The following is a 22,066-nucleotide window of genomic DNA, read 5'->3' on the forward strand; positions in this document are numbered from 1 at the left end:
CTGGCAGACCGGTGGGTGCAATTGGCGCTGCACGCAATGTTTCGGGCTCGAACACTCTAGAGAGCAGTTTCCTTCGCCCACCGCCATTCCGGAAATGCCAAGGTCTCTGTACGACCGCATCTGGCGCCGGGAAGCCGGGGAGCTCTCGGCGACGGCTGGCATCCGCGGCCTCTATGGTTCCAAAGAATGGCTCGGGGATCTTGATATTGTCAACGAGCTTGGAGGACATACTGGATGTGTCAATGCTTTGAGGTATGTATACTCTCGGGATTTACTTACCGGGCCCTCCACTGGCGCGTTTTGATTCTCACTTATTCGGGGAACTGATGCCTTGCAGCTGGTCGCGGTCCGGTCGACTTCTTGCGTCGGGCTCGGATGACTTCCATTTGAATATCTATGCCTACCAGCCAGAGTCGTCCACTGCGCCTTTTACCCTCAACACCAGCGTCTTCACCGGCCATACCGGGAATATCTTCTCCGTCGCTTTTATGCCCCATTCAGACGATCGAACACTGGTAACTGCAGCGGGCGACTCTCAGGTGCGGGTTTTTGACATTGAGCATTCCAGCCGGAATGGCTCCCAGGGTGCACCACCGCTTCTCTCTGCTCAAGTGAGGAGCCAACACTTGAACCAATTTTTCGGCAATGCACGATCTCTTGGTGTTGGAAATACCAACGCACGAATCTATCGGAGCCATGCAGATCGCGTCAAGCGTATCGTGACAGAATCGTCTCCTCATCTCTTCCTGACGTGTTCCGAAGATGGCGAAGTCCGTCAATGGGATCTGCGCCTACCTTCTTCTGCATATCCAAAGCCTAAAGGTGGGCTTTTATACATGACCCACCGCTCAGGGCTGGGCCACGATGATACCAACGTGCCCCCTCCGCTCATATCGTACAAACGACACAGACTTGATCTGAACACTATATCTTGCTCTCCAAGTCAGCCGCATTACATTGCATTGGGCGGGGCCCACCTACACTGCTTCCTTCATGACCGACGTATGTTGGGGCGTGATATTTCGACTGAACGGGGCGATCCTGGTTCTTCCCCTGGGGTAGGGAGCAGCCACGGAGAAGAGCTGATGGGTCAGGCGACAAGGTGCGTGCGAAGGTTTGCGCCGAACGGCAAAGAGCGGACCAAGTCACGTTATAAAGGACACATCACAGCGTGTAAGATCAGTAATGCCAACCCCAATGAGATGATTGTGAGCTGGTCCGGCGACCATATATACAGTTTCGACCTGATCCGGGGTCCCGACGCGTTAGAGACCGAGACACGTCGATCTTCGATCCGGGACAAATCTCGCTCACGTAAGAGGCAGGGCTCAAAGGAAAGGAAGCGTAAACGCCAAAATGGAACTTCACAATCCTCGCAGTCTAGCGACGGTAGACACAGGTCCCGGCGAAGCGAAGCGGCCCAAGGAAACGGAGAGCTAGCATTTCGTGTCCGATATGGGAATGGGGAAATGGAGAATATCTCTTTGCCGTCTTTGTTACACGAGCGTTCCACGACGTCAGGTATGACTTCAGCGGAAATGATGGAACAAGCGAGGTATTCCGTGCTTAACGAGGCACAAAGACTGAGTTTGCGCATAGCCAAAGGTCTTGTCAAACTTCGCAAAGCTCTTTTCTCGCTCGAGGCATCCGTTCGTGAAGCGGCCTCCGTTACGGCGTTCCGAGACGCGTTCTCGTCAGCGCTGATGTTCGCGCTAACCTTTTTGCCTCAGATGGAAGAAGTGATGCGAACCTGGGGGTACCCTATAAACCCGACTCCGGATGTTGTGCGCGTTCAGCAGACTCTTCGCCGCAATCGGGAATCGTCTTACAGATTCGTGCAAGCTGCTGGTACGCTTGCTCGTGCTCTTGGGGGCGATATCCAGGATTTCGGAGTCGACGAAGATGCTCTCGAAAAGTTCAAGCAAATAGGGCCTGCACCGGGTGAGGATAATGTTATTACCGAAAGAGAGCAGTTTGGATATGACTTTTTGAAGGCCATAATACTATTCATTGAGGGCGGTCGAGGAGCTGTCCTCTCCGGGTTCAAGGGTGGCTCCGGTAATCGACGCAATCGACGCCGATTTCCATTGCCGCAAAATGCTGCTGACAGCGCTCTCGAAACGATAATGATTCCGTACCTACACGAACTGGCGGAAGACACGCCCGTGGTCAATGTTGATAGTTCCAGATTTGAGTATGATTCGACACGTATACTCTTCCCCACTCAGCGTGCAGCAGTGGCTGCCTTTGGGGACGCCCTCTCGAGTGGAACTAACGGAGCGTCCGATGGGTCGAATCCCACGGCCACCAACCCGTCAACATTAGCACATTTCTGGCTTCTGGAGGTCGGTCGGGGTATCTTGATGGAAGTAGGGGCCGGGATAAATTTCGAGTACGTCAACCGGGCTTTTGGGGGTCTCAATACAACGATTGGGGATGACTCGGACTCGGAAATGGAAATCGAGAGGTCCCAGGATGACACAGAGGCGAATATTGAAGAAGAAGCGATTCAAGGTATCAGTCTGACCATCAATCGGGACACTGGCCACCAACTCCACCCAACATTCAGTATTGAGAGGGAGCCGGGCACATGCACGCCCGATATGAGGACCGAGACCGCGAGCGAAGAAGATGATTATAACGACCGAACAGGTATGACCTCCGACGACTCGGGAGACGATAGCGAGGATGGCGCCGACGAGGACGAGAGTGACGATAACGATGAAGATGACGATTCCGAATCAGATGCCGCAGAGCGCCTGTTCCAAAGCTACGGCTTGGATAGGGGCACAAGAGAAGAGGTGGAAACGGACGTTCCGTGCTCGCCGCATACTAGGGTTTATCGCGGTCACTGCAACGTGAAAACCATCAAGGACTGTAATTTCTTCGGGCTGAACGACGAATACGTAGTGAGCGGAAGCGATTCAGGCCATTTGTTCATCTGGGAGCGCGACACGTGCAAATTGGTCAACATTCTGAAGGGTGACGATGAAGTAGTGAACGTTGTCCAAGGTAAGTGAGCTTGGGGTGTCTCGGGCAATTTCGAACTTAACACGTTCTCTGTTGCAGGGCATCCCTATGAGCCCATGATTGCGGCTTCCGGAATTGACGACACGATCAAGATCTTCTCGCCCGACCAGCGCGCGCAAGAGGATGCCCGTGGGGGTGTCAACATCCTCGACCCTAACAACGCTGCCAATACGCTCGGTTCGGGCTATGGTGGCCTAAAGAGCGCCAAGTGTATGCACGACAGCTACCGAATTATGAGTGAGAACGACGTCCAGCGACAAGGAGGGATGAGTGATGCGTTCGTTACCGTAAGCCCCCTCTTCGCGATGACCGTTCTGGTCAACACTGACTAGAAAACAGAGACACATGCTGGCGCAATTTGCAGCCACCGTGCGAGAGCAACAGGGCGGGCTAGTGCCAGGCGAGCATGCGCGAATTGTGTTGGATGAGAACTGCAGCGTGAGTGTCCCCTTTTCTCGACGTATTCCAGCGGTGTTTATTAACAGACGCGGGGGGGTTTTAGATGATGTGAGTGACGTCAGTAGCGTGGCAGGGCAGCTTTACTGTGGTAGATACAGATTGTCATCCCATAGATTGCCTGAATTCCAAAGAGATAGTTTTTCTCTCGCAACCTTACCTTGCTTCCATCCCTCTGTAAAGAGACTTCGGGCGATGTTTACGGGGGAAAAGAGCATTCGCAATCAACCATGGTGCGATTGTGCCCGTCATATTTCCTCGTTCCCTTGCAAGGGGATCTTCGGCCCTGACGACGTCAGTGGCTTGGCTGCTGGAGCGGCGGACTCGCCAGCAGCAACGTCACGGCCTTCCTGCCCTCTGCAAAAGAGCAAAGAGCTTCAGCCGGGACATGTCATTGGGAGGCGCTGCTCCACCGCACTGGAGCTTTGACAGGGGTTTTTCCTCCTGAGTTCCCGTCCTCTGAGTCTGGAGAAAGGTGTTGTTGGCTCAAAGCGACCTCCCCCCACAACTCTTGACTTGGGGCCTGGAGACAAGGTCGGGACGGCTTCTCCCCTCATCAGACGAATACTTTCGGAGTTATCCGGCCATCCAAAGACAGGGACTCCATTTTATTTGTTCGTAATAGCGCACTCCGATAATAACCTGAAGACTGTTGAGCTTCATCAAGTCAAGACGCACATGCGCACAATGCTGAATAAGAAGGCATAAATCATGACTAATCTACAGACATCCCGCCTGAATTTTCCTTGCGACGAGGAGCACGGAGGCCTCCAAGTTCAGATTGAATATTTAACAATTATTGCAGGCTCGTTCTAGTTTGGTCTAGGCGGTCAAGAGGGTCTAATCAATTGATCCATAATTATCGACTTCTTCATCCCTCGTCAGTGTTCACGACGACGCCTGTCGGGATTTTATAGATCCGCGGGACTCTGCTAAGTTTTCGGATAGGTATAAGCTACTCAAGCCCCAGGGTGGAAAGACCAACAGAACCTCCTGCGTCGGAAGAGCCTCCGGTGAGCGGCGTCAACATGCAAGAAGCACTTGAAGAGCGTGCCTCAGTCACATCACGGCTCTATGCAGACCCGCACAACCCCCACCTTCATCTAGAACGGGGCATGGTTCACGAACGTCTGAGGTTTCCGGATCTTGCATCTGCAGATGCATATCGCGCCCTTTCGCTGCTGGATTCTGTTGTTGATCCTGATGGCTGCGAGTTTCATGCGAGGCGGAGGGTAGAGCCACTTGTGGCTGAAGGGAATGGCCGGGAGGACGATGATGATGATGATGATGATGATGATGATGATGATGATGATGATGATGACGACGACGACGAGGATGAGGGATACGCGTCTGTTACGGAAGACGAATACAACGCCATGATCGGGCCCGTGTATGCCTTGCTCGTGAGGAGTCTCGTACGGTGCGGATGTTTCCGTGATGGCTACGAATTTGCCGTGCGTGGTTTGGCAGTGTTAGACGAGTTGCCGCAGTCGAACGAGGGTCCGTCTGCACCTGCGAGGAGAGTGCTTGAAGACCATGTTGCCGTTATAATGAAGGGATATTACGCATCCAAAGGGCTAGATCCTAAGAATGAGAGTGGAGAAATCAACTCCAGCGCCTTGAAAGCACAGGGATTCGCGCGGAGAATCCTCTATCCCTGGAACACCCACGAACCAAACCGCAAGGCCCCCGAGACACTAAGCCTTCTCAACGAGCGTCTCAAGGACATCGCTCCAAAGTGTGAGGTGCGGGCTGTCGCATTGCCCGTCCTCCATCCCGGTCCGACTTCCCAAGGCGAACAAGAGGAAGGGGATATCTCGATCCAGCTCGGCCTCTTCGCCAAAGAGGACCTCTCGCCAGGCGAAACCATTCTCCGCGAATCTTCCCTTTTAACAGCAACGAACCGTCTACATGACGACCTCTGCGACGCCTGCAACGGACCTCTCCCACCGCTCTCGGACGAGAATCCACCAGTACCCTGCGAGGAGTGCTCCGACACGATCTTCTGTTCTCAGTCCTGCCATGACCGGGCCCAGGCTATCTACCACGGCGCAGTCTGCGGCCTCATGGAGAACCTCGAGTCAATTGGGAAGGATATCCCCGACCCAAATGATAAAGCTGACTATCTGTACCTCCTCTTACTCGGACGCGCCCTGGCAATGGCAGCAACGCAGGATATCCACCCGCTCGAGTTACCCGAGGTGAAATATATCTGGGGCGACTTCGTCCCCGAGACTCCTGCAGATTATACCGATAGCGGAGGCGCCACTAAGGGGACATTACCATTTAGTTTCCAGCTCAACATCCTGCAACCGATGCGCTTCGTCGAGGAAATGGAGCTTGATCCCTACGCCACCCTCGATCGGTATGATACGTGGGTGTTTAATACGCTCTATGCGAAGTTCAGGGGTACAGCGTCGGGAAGGCTATCGACGTGGGATGGGGGGCCGGAACTCTGCGCTGTGCATCCGCTTTGGTGTCTGGCTAATCATTCCTGTGATCCGAATGTGCGGTGGGAGTGGGGTGGGGAGATTTGTTTTGTTGTGAGGAATGCAGAGGAGAGGGCCCGGTGGAGGAGGATTAAGGCTGGAGGGGGTTGGGAGGAGAGAGACGAAAAGGGACGGGGCCAAGGGGTCAAGAAGAATGAGGAGATTCTGAACCATTACTGCGATATTGGCTTGGATGTTCGGGAGAGGAGGGAGTGGGCCGCGGGGGCGCTTGGAGGAGCTTGTTTGTGTCGTAGGTGCGTTTGGGAAGCGGGGGAGGTGGAGGAGGATGACTTATGACTTTAGAGAATGCTTTTGGTTATAGAGCTGAACAAAGCTGAAGGGAATGATGGCCCCAACTGATGAGGTTGTGGTAGTGTGCTAAAATAAGATACATCATGCCTTGACTGTGCTAGACCCTATGTGATTTCCCGTTCCGAATTGCAGTCTGGCTCTAAAACTTGAAACTAATGTAAATTACCGACGAGGTGGTGTTAAAGATGGCGTCCGTCGACGGCGAGGAGAGGGAGAGCGAGATATTGAGCTGGAGTTCCGCCGCCGTCGGTACCCTCTGTAGCCCCGCGGGCTAGGGGATCGAGAAACGGAGTAATCCCGGCCACGGCGGCTCGCGGGCGGACGCCGTGGTGAGGGAGATCTGGATCTGGATATGCTTCTCTGGACGCGCCTCCGGGGAGGCGAGGGAGACTTCGACGAGTAGCGCCTGCGTCCAGGCACTGCCCGGCGGGGTGGTGGTGAGATAGAACGAGACGGCGTTCTCGAGAAGCTACGAGCTCTCCCACTATCCCTCCGAGGAGGGCTGATCGATCGCGAGGGACTGCGGCTGGGGCTTCGACGGGGGGATCGGGAATCGAATCTTCTGCGGCCAATCCTGCGGGGAGGCGTGCGAGACGGTGATCGACTGTATGAAACACGGCGTCGGCGGCTCCGCAGGGGAGGTGACCTGGAACGCGAGGCAGTATAGGAGCTTGGGGTGTAGCTGCGGCGGGATGAGCCTGAGAAGGATCGCGAATAGGACCTGCCTCGGCCGATCGAGTGTCGACGGCCACGGCGCGGGGACGGCGAACGGGAGTAGGATGGGGAGCGAGACCGGGAATATGAGTGGGAGCGCGATGAATAAGACGAGCGTGTGCTGACAGAGTCTGAGTCTGAGTCGCGAGTAGGGGGTAAGGCAGGGACGGCGGGTTTGGGCATGTTTTTCAGGTGCTCGCGCATCTCTTCTGTGAGAGCACCAAAACCTATGCTGGTGAAGTAGTTGATGGAGAAGCGGGTATTGCGCGGGTTGTCCAGCGGGAACAGCCCGTCGTAGCTGGGACGCAGAATCTCATCTGTCATGCGTTCACGCAGCTTAGGGATACCAAGATGCTCAGCAAGATCCTGAAACAGAATCTTGATAAATATACGGCTGCTTGATGTCGTTTCCTCCTCGTTGAGATGGATAATGGATAGAACATGCCAGCCAATCGCGTCGTTACTGAGCATGTGCCCGAAGAACCGGGCAATATTGCGCAGTCGGTTGGTTTCGTATCGATGAATGGTATCGTAGTATTTGGCGAATGAATTCTCAAAAAGATCAGACCAGAGGCGGTTGATTTTTGCAAATCGTTCGCCAATGAGGCCATAGAACTTTGAGTATGTGCGCTCCTGAGAACAACATTCGATGATCATCGAAGGAAGCTCAGGTTCCAATCCAGCTGGGAGCGAAATCTTCATCAGTTTGTGGCAGCATTCTTCGAAGTCAATACTGGACATGATTGTCAGATAGATCGTTCGGCGCAGATTCACGAGGTCTGTATTGCTCTGGTCCTTGATGTCCATCTGCCGCTCCTCTTCGGACTCCTCCTCTGAGCTCTCGTCACCCTCATCGCTTTCGTCCTCATCCTCACTTCCTTCTCCCAAAATCTCCGCCTTCAGCTTCTTGTAGGCTTCTTCGTGCTCTTCCCATTGCGCATCAAATTTGAAAATGTTCAAGCTATCTTGGGTCTCGATCTCGTCGTCCAGCCCGATCCGGTGGGTTATCTGATCCTCCTCTTCCACCAAATCAAGCTCCTCCTTGACGGCTGGATTATCCTTGTATCGGTCTTTACGCACCTGGAAGAGCACTTCAATCATATATTGCACGCGCTTGTCAATGTCGGCCTCGTGTAGGATATTCCGAAATTGGTCAAACACTGCAAGGGCAATAGGACCGCTCATCTCTTCTAGATGTTGACCAACTTCGCGCGTCAGCCCGACGGCGATCTCAACACTGTCGTCTGAGGGCTTGTGTAGCAAGAGAAGCAGGATTTGAGCGGCGAGCATTTCATGAACGACTTGCTGGTTGCACAGATGAGCGATGAAGGTCGTGGATGATATGCAGACCGCTTTATCATTTCTCTTAAAAGCCTTCCGGAATTGGATGATCAACCGGCTCAACAGCAGTTCTCCCACCTGGGGTAATTTGGTATTGACAATCGCTGCCATTGCCGCATAGATCGGCGTAAATGGCAAGCTCGCAGCTTGGGCTTTCATAATACTCCTGCAGAACAGACCGCGGCCGCGGACAAGATTTTCGCCGAATAGCTCTGGAACGATGAACTTGATGTTGGACACGTTAACCTTGTTGATGAGACCGTTGATCGACTTCTTCAAGGCTTCCCAAGCCATCCGTTGGTACTCCTTGCTGCTCTTGTCTGTAATCTGCGCTTGTAGAGCACGCAGCCGCGCAGGTGGTATATAGGTACCTCCCGACCGCATATTGAGGAGTTTTTCGTATTCTGCTTTGGCTGCGGCCTGCTTTTCCACCTCCGTCATCGGTTTTCCTGCAGCTTCTTGTTTCTCATGTTGACGAAGTCGTTCCACCAACTGGCGCTCTCGCTCGATCGCACGCTCGGAATCAAGATGCGGCACATCGCCATCAGCTCCTTGGGAGTCACCAGGTGGTGAGCGTCGCCGATTGGGGGAAGGTGAACGAGAGGGTGGTGATCGCTTTCGTGACCCGGAAGGTTGAGGGGAGTAAGAAGCCCCTGGGGGAGGCGTAGGTACTCGCACTGCCGACTGTAAGACCACAGGATCTGACATTTTCCTCGCTCCCTCAGTTCAATGAAGAAAAGCCGTGGGCTCGCCCGATACTTCGAGCTGTTGAGGGTCTTTCAGAACAAAAGCTGAGGCGGCGAAAGAGAAAGTCTTAGCGCGTAATGTCACGTGATGCCTCAGGACTCCGCCTGGCTCTCCTGGCTGCGTATACAACTAAACCGCTTTCAAGAAACCGAGTTTGCCTGGTGCTCTGCCTGAGACCCTTTGTCACTATGGTGAGGATGCCACTTGGGTTTTGATCGGTTAATGGCAATGAAGTAGCTCGAATGCTGACTCCACACTTTTCTAGCTCGGCCAACTCGTGGGATCCGCCATGCTTTTGGCAGCTACCGCGATCTTCCTCTACTACACGGCGTGGACCCTTCTCATGGTATGCTCATTCTTAAAACCGTGCTACAATTCTGAAGCGTCGCTAATTTCTGCAAGCCATTTGTCGACCCGGGCCATCCTCTCCACGCCTTCTTCCTCCCTCGCGTATGGGCCATCCGCATCCCCGTCTTCCTTACTCTCCTGGGCTCGGCTGTGGTTGGGACATTCATTGGAATTGTCATGATCAATAGCAACAAGAAAAAGGCGGCCAAAGCCAAAGCCGCTGCGAAGAAGAAGACATGAGAACTGTATAATATCGGATGGAACTGGGTGCATGGTAATAATTTCAATGGCTTCAGGGGGTTGCATGTTTTTCACCTGTAACAGTACTTCTTTACTACTCTTGTATTCCTTGTACCTTGGCCGAAACAACACTTTCTGGGACGGAAGCAGGTCTATATAATACACGATCGTCTGGGATACTAGTACTCAAATAAGCATGAATGACACATAATCACATCCTATTGGGATAGTACAGTGCATTGCAGGTGGAACTTGAAACACTGTGAGAATAAAACTTTGACCAGATCATCAGCGCCAGGGTGCAGTTGACTCCTTGCAATGATCTCTAACAACCTGTGACCAAGATCACGGGATCTTCTTGGGTCTTTTTTTCAGGTGGTGGCACGCTTCGCTACGGTGGCGGCGCAGACGAACCAGAGGAGAGGTAAGCAGGAACCATGGGACATCTATAAATAAGGGATGCCACGGTGTTTGTCATGTTTGATTCCTGTCAGGCTGTTACCCCTCATGTGTGTCCACTGCTGGCACTTGGCCTTGAGTATTGTTGCGATTGCCCTCGACGTCTACTCGCCCAAACAGGTCAGAGAGCTCGCTGTAGATACATCATAAAAAGCCCTAATAATGACAGGCCCCTCCAAGTCTCGATTCCCGTCCCTTACATACTCATCAAAGGGCTATCCAAGTTTTAGATCTTGTCACAAAGGTATTGTCGCTGACTGCGTCATGTTACAGCACCAGTCATAGCTCTGTATTCTCCTCAGTAGCCAATCGTCACCCCGCGTCTCGTCATGGGAACCCCAAACAACAACTTGAACCTTTGGCACGAGTACCGAGATCCAAAGACAGAGGCGCAGTGTCTCAAAAAATGGATTCATGACATGATTAGCCCATCACCCGAAAACGAGAGTCGTGGGAAAATTACAGGCGTGAGACTTGTCAGCCTACCAGCACGGCCGATGTCATCTCCAGCGCCTCCGATCGTTGTCTGCTCCTGACCTGATCCGGTTCCCCTCCCCCTCTCCAACCCCATCACCCCTCTATCGCCTATCGCCTATCGACCTCTCAACCTCCTCCAACTTCCTGACCTGCTACCGGACTTTGATTCCTCGGATCAACCGGTGAACTCTGAAACTACTTATCTACTACTGCATTTGGGCTTCTTTCGAAGCGTGTCAAGCTGCTCAGCTGAGCGTCGTCCTCATCGCCGGATCGACGCGTCTCACCAAGGTACCCCTCGAGATACCCGTGCTTTCTCGACCTCTTCCACTTAACCGCCTATCCTATATACTCTTGAATACTCGTCCCCACATCACTGTTTTCTCTATATCCTGGACACTACTGTTAGATCCCCCTGAGGTCAAACAATCGGGCTTCGACGAGCCACACTGACAGCTCGACTTTTAAGCGTCTACAGGTGCGGCTCGGCGCTCAAGGACTGTCAAGGCGCACAGTTGATAGCATCCCGACAATACAGTCGGCCTTCCGTTCTCAGGCCTTGTCGAAGGGTCTTGAGAGCGGCTGTTCTTGCAAATTACATCCTGCCTCATCGAGGCAGTCCATCCATTTGAATGCCCGCGGGAGCTTCGGACGACCTGTTTCGCCAGCAGAGCCGGTTTCTTGGTGACGTCAACCCCGTGGAGGATACAAGTGCCACACGTCCAGATAATGATACTGGGGGAAAGAGCAAGAAAAAGAGCAAAAGCGGGTCCAAGGGGAAGAATAAGGCGACAAAGGTGGCGTCTAAGGCGCCCGTGGAAGACTTGTGAGTCCACACCAACTCAGCATTCGATTTGGACGTATAAAATGGCTAACCCCAGGTCTCTCAGACTAGAAGGATCACCGCCGTCCCAGGTTGACCCGTCGTCATACCCTGATCCACCTGTGGAACCTCACAACAACAATATCAACATTGTATCGCCGGTCCTAGACGCGCTTGACTCACTCGGGGAAAACCCTGAGCAAGACTTTGCCTCTAGAACGAATACCTGGGCCAGGTCCATTCCCTTTGGAAAGAGCCCACCAAACGATGGCTTCGATGACGATGTCGCGAGCGGGTCCCCCTTTGGCGGTTTCCTCACAAGCCGGGACAAAGGTGGTTTCAGCAATCCATCTTCTGCCTCTCCGCCCCCTAGGACAAGGCCCTTGAGCTACGGGAATGGTCACTCCAGCAGCGGATTGTCCCAGCAGCAGTCTGTCGACAGGCACAAAAGCCATTCCGTCAACAGTCCCTTTAGTGACAGGATACCCCTACCTCATTTACCACAAGCCCATTTCTATCGAGCGCCTGATATCGATATCCCGTCATTATCCGGCCAAACTCGCTTACCAAATGATGGACAGTATTCATTCTGCGCATTCGACACGATTTCCAGCCCTTCTTTCAAATCATCGAGGACAGGTGCGAGCGTTCTTTTGGTTGGTACAGACGGTGCCTTGGAAGTCCTGGCCATCGAAGATCGCAAGACACGCCTGCTAGGAAGACTAGATGGGCTTAATGGCAGAGTTGTTGAGGCAAAATTATTACCATACGATGACTTCGCTTCCGCATCCCGACCCCATGTCGCCATTATCGTGCATGGTCCCTCTAACCCGTCTGAAGATGATGGCCGTGCGTCATCTGCTGGCTCTGAGCCGAGTGATCCCTCTGCCCCCACTGGGCGACATCCTGGCACTGAGAAGCGCCAGACTAGGGATGACACCCGGTTCTACCAAACCAGAGTTGAGGTATATTCACTCAGAATGGGAGAGCACATCACGACCCTCTTCGCAACGAATCCTAGCCCATGCTTTGAGAATCTTCCTGGACTCGCAAATTATGCCCCCGCGCCTGCCGGAAACCTGAAGATTCTTGCAAGTGGGAGTTATCTTGTCATAGCATCTGGTATTAGCGGAGAGGCGTACATCTATCGTACGAGTAGGTATCAGTGCCTGGGAAAAACTTGGACTAGTATCCAGTCGAGGGAAGCGAGGCGGTATTCAACCTCTTCGAGCTCAACAGACCCTGATGGATCTCGAAACGACTCGCCCCACGGAGGCGCCAGGTCGGATAATCCAATCCTCGCTTTGAAGGGAAGATGGCTAGCAATCGTACCTCCTTCGGCCACGTACCGAGCATCTCTTGGTGGGATAGTGCCAGCACCTCTTGTCCAGGGGAAAATATTCGGGCTCGAGACGCGTAGTCCTCCCTCACGGCCAGCGACTACCTGCGTAACCGATTTCGGTGAAGGTGAGAGCCTTCTCGACAAGGTAGCTAGAGGTGTCACACAGGAATTCGTGCGAGGCGCTCGCTGGATGAGTGATCAGGGCATACAGGCCTGGAACAACTATTGGAACAAGGACCAGCAACAGGTCCCCCAACAGCGCCGTTCTCAAGCCATGGAATTTCCGCAACAGGGTTTTGGGGCTTTTCCTCCAACGCACGCTCAGGAGACCCAAATCGCTTCGCCGGCGGAACTAGATCTCGTGTCAATACTAGATCTAAAAAGGCTGGACGATGGAGGGGACACAAAAAGTGCGATTCTGTTCAACCCTGTCGCCACGTTTCAAGTGCCGAATGGTTGCAGCTTCCTCTCGTTCTCACCTAATGGGTTGATGCTCCTGACTGCGAGCAAGAAAGGTGACGTGCAATATGTGTGGGATCTCATGCAAGCCAAGTATTGCCGTACTGGGCTTTTCTTGGCTGAGGACTTAGCGGGGTTATCTACGAGTGTGCGCCAGGTTGCGCGGTATTCCCGATTGACAGAGTCGCATATCGTGGATGTAATCTGGTGTCCACCGTCTGGGGAGCGCCTGGCCATCATCACTCTCAAGGGCACGGTGCATGTCTTTGACCTCCCACGAAGTGCTTTTCAATGGCCTCCATTCCGCAGATCTCGACATTCGCGTGGCAAACAACCGACGAATGATATTCCTACTGAAGAGATCAACGTACGATCGTCAAATACGAATCCTCTCTCCACTGCGATCAAGCTTGTAGGGGGGAAGACACAGCCCATATTCGAGGCCGTGCGAGGTCGTGCACCGTCTGCTGGTGCTGCGTTCCCCGCCATGGGTGGATTCGCAATTCCCTCCGCTGCCGGGATAGGTGGCAAAGCAGTCGCCGCGGGTCTTAGTAAGTCAATGGGGGCTGCCGCAAGTGGGACGATGAACACTCTGCGGCATGTTGGTGAAAACAGATTGCACATTTCTGGGTTCTCTCGCGAGCCTGCTGCGTCGCGTGTCACTTGGACCATCCACAAGGGACAACCATTCTTAGCCTTGGTAGCAAATGGGTATTTCCGGTTGTACAGGATCAAGCGTTCCATATTACCTACCAAATCACGGCAGCCACAGTCCGTGGTTGGGGCTAAGGAGCTTGAATTCCGTCTGCCTGCGAATTTGTCAAGTCCATGTGGCCCCATGGGTATGAGCAGCTTCAATCCAGAGCTTACCGTCCGCACATCATTGGCTCTGCCATCGTCTAACCCAAGGCCGTCCGCTTCAACGAAGCTCAAATGTCAGCCGCTTTCGCAGGCAGAGCTTGAAACCAATACCCCATACCAGCCGTTCCATACAGATCAAAGGGTCAACCTGTTTACGTACTCTGAAATGGGTGAAGCAGGCGGCTCCGCGGCCTCAGCTCCAGAGGGCCAGTGGGTCTTTGGCGATAATATTCCTATTTCCAAGCTGCATGTTCGTCGAATTAGTGCTAGCAGTGACGAAGATGGCGAAGGTGAGGTGCACGAACATCAACATGGAATTGGGGGGATCGAGAACCTGATCAGTGTGGGCAACGGTACTGGTAATGTCGAAGAGGTGGTGATCACGACGAGGAGGAAAAAGAAGCACAGCTTATCGCAGCATCAAGCTAGCGGCGAGGATGAGTTCTTTGAAGACGACTGTGAGGTTTTGGATTTCGCTGTTGATCGGGTCTGATATTCTGCCCACAGTCAGTGAGATGGTCACATCCGGCATCTCCTTCGAAGACGTCAGTAATACGCGAACCTTAGACATTATATTGGTTGGGCGTTAGGGTTTGCTTCAAGTTCTCTAACTTATTCATATTCGCCGCTCCACGTTAGGAACTCATACCCTTTTACTACAGCGGCGTTGCTTTTTCAGGTTTTGTTCAACACTGGATCGATGAGCCTTGCATTCTTTTGGTTGTTTTGGATCATGTGTTTTACCATATCCCAGGGAGAATCAATAGACAGTAAATCCCCCAGATGGCTATTTCTATGTTCTAGATGAACTGACCTCCTCCATCTCTTCCTCCCACCACCTCCGGAACTCCCCCAATCTTTCTGTCCTCACTCGAGCCATTTCCCTCCCCGTTCCCGTTTTCATCATCCCCTCCAACGTCTCTAATTTCTCCCCAAAATGCCGAATCGCGTTGTCCATCTCCCACCTCTCCCCCTCTTTGAGCATAGTCCGGCCCTTTGCACCCAGAAACGTAAAACACCGCCCGATTCCTACGGCACCCAGCGCATCTAGGCGATCCGCATCCTGCACAACCGCAAGCTCAGGATACCCTTCTTCCTCGATTAGACGGCGAACACGCTCGGGATCCTTCCGCTCAGTCGTATACGAGACATGCGAGACGATCGTCTGGACACGGTGTGCGAGGGCCGCGTCGGCGCCGTGTGTGAGGAGGATATGCTCGACGAGTTTGTCCGCAGGGATCGAGAAAGAAGAAGAACCTGACTCGGAGTTCTCCGGGAGATACTTCCTATCACTGATATCGTGGAGCAAGGCTGCAAGGTGGACTGTGAGTTCGTCGTACACCCCCTTGGATCGTTCGGCTCGCGACTGCTCGAATTTCAGTATCCGTAGCGCAAGGGCGACGACGCGCTGAACGTGCGCGGGGTTATGGCTCGGGTCGTAATCCTTCATGCACTCTATCACGAATTCCTAGATGGAGGTGATCAGTTGTGGCGCGTTGGTGTTCACGTTCGCGTTCTTCTCTCTCCCTCCTGCTGGCCCGGGATCGTTTCCGTTGTCGGACGGCATTTTCTCTTCCTTGTACGCGTCTGCGTCCGCAGTTTTTCCTAAGTTATCCTTGCCACCCTTTGGTGCAATGGGGATCGAAGTGAGCCGATGTCTGCGCGTAGACAGCGTCAATGGGTTCGGCCAGCGAGTGGGAGTCAGGATCTGGTTGACGAGGGGAGTCGCTCAGATATTTCTCATCGTAGGCCGTCTTCTTCGTCGTCATCGAAAATAATAAGGATGTTCACAGACACGATGATGGCAACAATCATGAAACGAGGCGATACCGGATGAGCGACCCTCCGTCGCTGTCTGTGGGGTGGAATCTTGTGGCATGACGCGTGAATTTCTTGCTTCAAGTCTGACGCGTCGGGTTGGGGAAGGGCAGGTTACATTCAGAATTTTTGGAAGACGGGGATTTTATTGGTAAGCGGTTGGGTTTTCTCTCGAATAAGAAGTTAAGATCTCGTTGCTCGACGTCGGAAAGGATTGATGTCTTGAAAGAGCCAACGCTTGCTCCACTGATCGAGTCAAGGGACGGTCGTGTTTGGGCTGCATTTTTTATGGGGCCGATCGGCCATGTGTCTCGCCTCGAGAAGATGATAGTTAACGGTGATCGGCGTGGCATGCTCCAGCCCTGCCTGAAAGATCCCAACTGACAAGTTGGGCCCTCCTTGTTTACGTCTTATCAGGAGAGGCGACAACAGATACATCTCCTAAACACTGAAACTGAAAAGGCCAATGTGACAAACTGGCTCGAAGTAGAACAAATCAGACGATTATTAGAACAGTGGAGAATATAACGCAGAGACTATGTAGATAACCATTAGACTGTGTTCGGTGCAATCCATTCCAACCATGTCCTGCCTGACGCCATGAATCTTGTCTGGTCGCGCCCGCGGATTCCTATCACGCGCGTGCCCCCCATGGGTGGTTTACGGCGCTTACAGAGCCCACGCAACCAGGAGGAAGCCGGCCAGACCAGCGGCAGAGGCACCAAGCTTGATCTGGGCGACGGCCGCAGCACCGGTCTCCTCTGGGTCTTCCGAGGAGGAGGTGCCGCTGGGAGAATCAGAGTCGGAAGAGTCAGAGTCTAGAACAGTTAGCGACCGCGAAGGAGAAAGGCAACCAACACCGGGGGGGATACCATCCGAGTTAGAGCTATTACTGTTAGAGTCATCCGAGTTGGAGTCAGAAGAGTCGCCGGTCGAGGTGGCAGTGGAGTCAGTGCCAGTGCTGGAGGCACCGTTGCTGACGGTCACGGTAGCAGGGAAGTAGTGAGTGGTGTAGCAGCGGGCCTGGCACTGAGCGTAGGCCTGGGTGTCAGCCTCAGAGCCATCGCCCTGGTCGCAGTTCGCAACGCAGTCGTTGGTGTCGTTGGCCATCTCGTCACTGGGGCAGGGAACTCCAAGGCATTGGGCCTTGCAGCAGCGGTCATCATCATTGCCTAGGACTTGTCAGTATGGGGTTCGAAGTCTGGAGACAAAATCGTGGCTCTTACACCGGAGGACGCAAGACTCAGCAGCAGTCATGCTGGTGGTAGTGGCGGGAGCGCCAGAGGTGGTGGAAGAGGACTCCTGGGCAGCAACCAGGGCCAGCACAGAGGAAAGGGCAACGAGAGTGAACTTCATCTTGATAAGTCAGAAACGACAGACGTCGGAGTTACCGTGGACTGAGAAGGACGGGAAAGAATGAAGCTGGACGAAGAACTTGAACGAGAGACGATGGGGAGGAAGAGGAAGAGAGAGGGAGAGAGGAGAGTGGAAGCGAAGAGAGAAGACAAGACAACGAACGAGGGCGAAAAAAAGCAAAGCAGGGACCAAGGGCAGGCCAAATTTGGCAGCTGGTGCAACGCGAGCGAAAAGACTCCAGCAATTTCCACCAAGAATCAGAACCTTGAAAAGCTTCAGGCACTTTTTTTGGGTGCTGTTATTGAAACCTCCAGCGGGCTTGTCGCGCATGGCGCCCTGCTATTAGCTGAGTTTCACAGTTTCTCGCCGTGGCTCCGATCATTTCCCTGGTTCGGGCGAAGGCCAGTGGCAGATCGAGATCATGGGGACGGCCACTCCAATTAGTTTCATATTATTTTGCTTCAAAGGTCCTGTGAGGAGGTGGAAGCGAGAAGATTTGGGGCGAGGCGCCAATGCAATGTGATGTGTCCGTGGCTGCTGGAGACGCTGGACTTGATTCAGGAGGCTGCATTATTGTTTGGCCAGAAGGTTCGAGGATAATCCTGACGGAGGGAAATCCGGGGTCCAAGGATGATAATGGATCCCGATTGGGCTCAGATGAGCCAAATTTCCAACACTTTCTCTCTCTCAATACCGTCATCCGATTGGTTAAACAACAATATTGCTCCGTCCCCTCATCCTTGTCGATCAGCCTCAGCCAACGTCCTCTTGTCACATGACTTCGTGATACCTCGCGTCGCGGTCTCCTTGGGATCAGCGCCCCGTATCGTTCTCTTGGGAACTGGCCAACCCCGGCATGTCGGAGCTTGATGGAAGTTCGTCCGACTACTTCGACGATGGCTTGGACGATTTTGTGGTTCATGATGACGACTCTCCCAGATCGCCTAAACGGCGTCGTCTAAGTGCGCGAAAACTGACCCGGATTCCCCGCCAACAATCGCGTCGCGACGCCGCCAGGGACGATGACAACACCGATGATTCCAGGTCAGGCCTTGACTCAAACAGCGATGGCACTGTCGACGAGCCCTCGTCGCCCGGACACGCATCTTTATTTTTCCAAGACCAAGATAGGGCACCGAAGTCCAGGTACAAGGTGTTCATTCCAAAGGAGACCAACCCTAGGGGCAACATATTCGTCACGCAGTTAACACAACCGGCTTCGCCCCCAGAGATGATTCGTGGCCCGCGGTGGAAGAAACCTGATCCCAAACCCTCTCCAATTCCCGCAACGATAGGGACGATCACGGAGCCTCAAGGGCTGGAAAGTGGGCGAGAGCAAGAGCATGGGAATGATGATGAAGACTTGAAAGCTGCGATCGAGGCTTCGTTGCAGTCGTTTGAGGAGGATTCCTCAAAGTCCGCTGATTCTATCATTCGCAAAGACTCAAATTCATCATCAGTTCCAGCCTCCGAATCTACTAATCTTTTTGATGATATCCCGGACGATGCATTCGACTCGGACCTCTCTCTATCACCTCCAGTGAACCCGACCCCACGGGTTGGGGCCGCTTCCCACGCCCAAAATCGTCCACTAGGCGTTCACCAAACAACGTTATTCGATATGGCTTCGCGAAACCTAGCGACGCAACCCGTGCGTGGTGAGCAATTGTTTTCTCCTCCCGAGAAGGTCGAGCCACCAACCCAGCATAAGTTAAACCAGGGTGCATTGGGCACATGGGTTTACCCTACCAACTTGGGCAAGACTCGCGACTACCAGTTCAATATCGCCCAAAAAGGCTTGTTCCATAACTTACTTGTGGCACTGCCTACCGGTCTAGGGAAAACATTCATTGCGGCCACCATTATGCTCAATTGGCTGCGCTGGACCAAAGATGCTCAGATAATCTTCGTCGCCCCAACAAAACCTCTGGTGGCTCAGCAAATATCCGCATGCCTTCACATCGCGGGCATTCCCCGCTCTCAAACCACGATGCTTACGGGGGATGCTCCACCCGGGATACGGGCGGAAGAGTGGAAGGCCAAACGCGTCTTTTTCATGACCCCCCAGACCCTCACCAATGATCTCAAATCTGGGATCGCTGATCCGAAGCGGATTGTGTTACTCGTGGTAGACGAGGCCCATCGCGCTACCGGCAACTATGCTTATGTAGAAGTTGTCAAATTCCTCCGCCGTTTCAATCAGAGTTTTCGGGTTCTCGCCTTAACCGCAACACCTGGATCTACTGTTGAATCGGTTCAAGCTGTTGTTGATGGGCTTGACATCTCCAGGGTAGAGATACGCACCGAACAATCTCTCGATATTCGAGAGTACGTGCATGCGAGGCACACGGACGTTCAGACTTTCCAGAACTCTGATGAGATGATCCTTTGCATGGATCTCTTATCGAGCACGCTGCAGCCACTCGTCGACCAGCTCCGCACACTGAACGCTTTCTGGGGTCGGGACCCTATGTCGTTGACTCCCTACGGACTTACAAAAGCCAGGCAGCAGTGGATGTTATCCGAAGCTGGGAGAAATTCAAACCTCGGCTTAAGAGGAAAAGTAAATGCAATTTTCACCGTTCTCGCCAGTATGGCGCACGGTATTGACTTACTCAAGTACCATGGGATCACTCCACTGTATCGTCACCTCCTACATTTTCAATCAAATACCGACGGACGGAAGGGAGGAAAGTACCAACGTCAGATCGTGCAGGATGAGCACTTCAAGAAGCTTCTGAACTATCTCGGCCCGTGGACCAGCCACCCCGACTTTATCGGACACCCAAAGCTAGAATACCTGAAATCGGTAGTGCTGAACCACTTTATGGATGCCGGAGATGGCTCTCATGGGGCTGGCAATGACCAACAGCCAGCTACCCGGGTCATGATATTCGTGCAATTTCGAGACAGTGCCGAAGAGGTGACGAGAGTCCTAAAAAGATACGAACCTATGATTCGGCCTCATGTTTTCGTCGGACAGAGCAGCGCCAAAGGCTCGGAAGGAATGGGCCAAAAGACTCAACTCGACATTGTGCAGAAGTTCAAAAAAGGAACCTATAACACAATTGTCGCGACTTCGATTGGTGAGGAAGGTTTAGATATCGGAGAGGTTGACCTCATCGTATGTTACGATTCTTCCGCTTCTCCTATCCGTATGCTCCAACGCATGGGACGAACAGGTCGAAAGAGGGCAGGAAACATAGTCCTTCTCCTCATGCAAGGCAAGGAAGAGGAGTCCTATCTCAAAGCGAAGGTAAATTACGAGAAGATGCAGCAATTGATAGCAAGCGGCACCCAATTCAGGTTTCATGAAGATAGATCCCCACGGATACTTCCGGCTGGCATAAAGCCCGCCCCTGATAAACGTCAAATTGATATTCCTGACGAGAATTCAATTGAGGATTTACCAGAACCGAAGAAACGGAACGGACGACTCCCAAAGAGGCCCAAGAAGCAATTTCATATGCCTGACGATGTTGAGACAGGGTTCACTAAGGCGTCGCGCTTAACGGAAACATCAAAGAAGAAGCCGAAAGCGAAGGAGAAACCGAAACCTAGGATGCCGACTCCAGAGCCCGCTCCAGTTCCGGATCTTGAGGATGTCTTGCTCAACACAGCTCAGCAAAAAGAGCTCCAACGCCACTACCAAGACATAGGAGGTACGAGTCCGCAGTTCATTCGCTACCCTCGAAGTGATGCTTTTCCCAAATTGCAGCTGGTCCAACGTCCAACCAAAATGGTGAAGCATAGTGTTCTAACGCGCCGTGTTGTCGGCGCGTTGCAGCGGATGAACCAAGTCAGACCGGGCTATGAGGAGCGTTTCAAAAAGATCCTGGCTCAGGAGTCGGAAATACCATCTGAAGGCTCTGTTAACCCCCGCATACGCCTATCCAGTGGACACCTCCAGACCCCCATAGAACTCGAGTCGAGAAGCACCTGGTCCGAACGATTGCTCGGACTTGAGGACCGCGAAGGCGACGAGGCTGATGTCGAGCCACCATCTCCGAGCAAGCTATTTTCAGCACTTGGCGACCATCAGCGGCCGAGGCCTTTCCAGCCTCCGCGCCGCGTCGGCCAACTTGTTCCTATCGGGGACGACTTTGACCCACCTGATCCAAGCACACTTCTCACGCCAGACGCGGAGCGTAGACATTCGTACAAGCGGAGGAGAACAGTGTTTGATGATAGTGACGAGTAATGCATAAACAGCGTGATTCAAGGCGTTTTACGTTCTCCATTTGTATAGTTACCTGCATGCCTCCGGTTCCATCCAATTATGCGAATTCCCAACGGGACATGTTGGCCACCGCAACTCTTTCCCTACAAACAACGAGCAGGAAGAACCTTCAAGTTATCCGCACCATGACGCACGTGCATCTGCGACCGGGGTGCGTCCATCTGAATTTCCCTCTCTATCCAGCCGTGCGGGAAGGTTTTTGGATAGCCAACCAAAGCTGTCTGGGAGAACTCTCCTTACCGTTCCGACTATTTTTGCTCTTGAAGTCGTCTTCCTTCATGGAGGAGGCTGGTTGCACGGCTTGACTTAACCCGGTTCATCAAACTCAGCATAGTGGGAAATGATTTAGAGTTACGTACTCACTTACTTTGAAGAACCTTGGAAGTTTGGTCCGCGTTCGGGCTTGGGTATAAATTCCTTAATCCATCATCAATCGTCTAGTTTTCTGTCCTCTCCTCTTTCGCTTCGCCTCCCCTCGTCTTCTATTACAGCAATCAAGCTGTATGTACATGAACCATGGTAAGTCCCCATCCCTATGAGGCCACATGTTTTCC

The 22,066-nt window shown here is 53.0% G+C and overlaps 7 protein-coding genes across 7 annotated transcripts; 4 read left to right on the forward strand and 3 right to left on the reverse strand.

Moving 5' to 3' along the window:
• Positions 1-94: 94 nt before the first annotated feature.
• Positions 95-6,272, forward strand: BJX67DRAFT_374255 (uncharacterized protein; the record flags this gene model as incomplete). The annotated part of the gene is made up of 6 exons (XM_071031523.1): positions 95-252; positions 338-3,012; positions 3,070-3,317; positions 3,370-3,472; positions 4,525-4,718; positions 4,821-6,272. The coding sequence occupies 6 exons, from the start codon at positions 95-97 to the stop codon at positions 6,270-6,272; spliced, it is 4,830 nt and encodes a 1,609-aa protein (XP_070882918.1).
• On the reverse strand, positions 6,148-9,114 carry BJX67DRAFT_362561 (pre-mRNA-splicing factor CWC22). The gene has a single exon (XM_071030008.1). The coding sequence runs from the start codon at positions 9,048-9,050 to the stop codon at positions 6,450-6,452; it is 2,601 nt and encodes an 866-aa protein (XP_070882919.1). The 5' UTR covers positions 9,051-9,114; the 3' UTR covers positions 6,148-6,449.
• A 120-nt stretch (positions 9,115-9,234) lies between these two features.
• Positions 9,235-10,096, forward strand: BJX67DRAFT_362563 (dolichol phosphate-mannose biosynthesis regulatory protein). The gene is made up of 3 exons (XM_071030009.1): positions 9,235-9,280; positions 9,355-9,435; positions 9,492-10,096. The coding sequence occupies exons 1-3, from the start codon at positions 9,278-9,280 to the stop codon at positions 9,675-9,677; spliced, it is 270 nt and encodes an 89-aa protein (XP_070882920.1). The 5' UTR covers positions 9,235-9,277; the 3' UTR covers positions 9,678-10,096.
• A 1,149-nt stretch (positions 10,097-11,245) lies between these two features.
• BJX67DRAFT_384298 (uncharacterized protein) lies at positions 11,246-14,591 on the forward strand (the record flags this gene model as incomplete). Its single annotated transcript, XM_071033640.1, has 2 exons — positions 11,246-11,439; positions 11,504-14,591. 2 exons carry the CDS (start codon positions 11,246-11,248, stop codon positions 14,589-14,591), a joined length of 3,282 nt encoding a protein of 1,093 aa, XP_070882921.1.
• Positions 14,592-14,741: 150 nt separating this feature from the next.
• On the reverse strand, positions 14,742-15,772 carry BJX67DRAFT_233919 (HD domain-containing protein). Its single transcript, XM_071025975.1, has one exon. It carries the CDS (start codon positions 15,546-15,548, stop codon positions 14,892-14,894), a length of 657 nt encoding a protein of 218 aa, XP_070882922.1. The 5' UTR covers positions 15,549-15,772; the 3' UTR covers positions 14,742-14,891.
• Positions 15,773-16,368: 596 nt separating this feature from the next.
• On the reverse strand, positions 16,369-17,700 carry BJX67DRAFT_233892 (uncharacterized protein). Its single transcript, XM_071025974.1, has 3 exons — positions 17,143-17,700; positions 16,810-17,088; positions 16,369-16,703 (listed from the first exon to the last, which is right to left on the reverse strand). Exons 1-3 carry the CDS (start codon positions 17,270-17,272, stop codon positions 16,468-16,470), a joined length of 645 nt encoding a protein of 214 aa, XP_070882923.1. The 5' UTR covers positions 17,273-17,700; the 3' UTR covers positions 16,369-16,467.
• A 32-nt stretch (positions 17,701-17,732) lies between these two features.
• On the forward strand, positions 17,733-21,890 carry mph1 (3'-5' DNA helicase). The gene has a single exon (XM_071025976.1). The coding sequence runs from the start codon at positions 18,129-18,131 to the stop codon at positions 21,471-21,473; it is 3,345 nt and encodes a 1,114-aa protein (XP_070882924.1). The 5' UTR covers positions 17,733-18,128; the 3' UTR covers positions 21,474-21,890.
• The last annotated feature ends 176 nt before the right edge of the window (positions 21,891-22,066 follow it).

This window comes from Aspergillus lucknowensis (assembly GCF_044049455.1).
Source record: "Aspergillus lucknowensis strain CBS 449.75 chromosome Unknown BJX67scaffold_46, whole genome shotgun sequence".
In the NCBI taxonomy this organism is placed as follows: Eukaryota; Fungi; Ascomycota; class Eurotiomycetes; order Eurotiales; family Aspergillaceae; genus Aspergillus; species Aspergillus lucknowensis.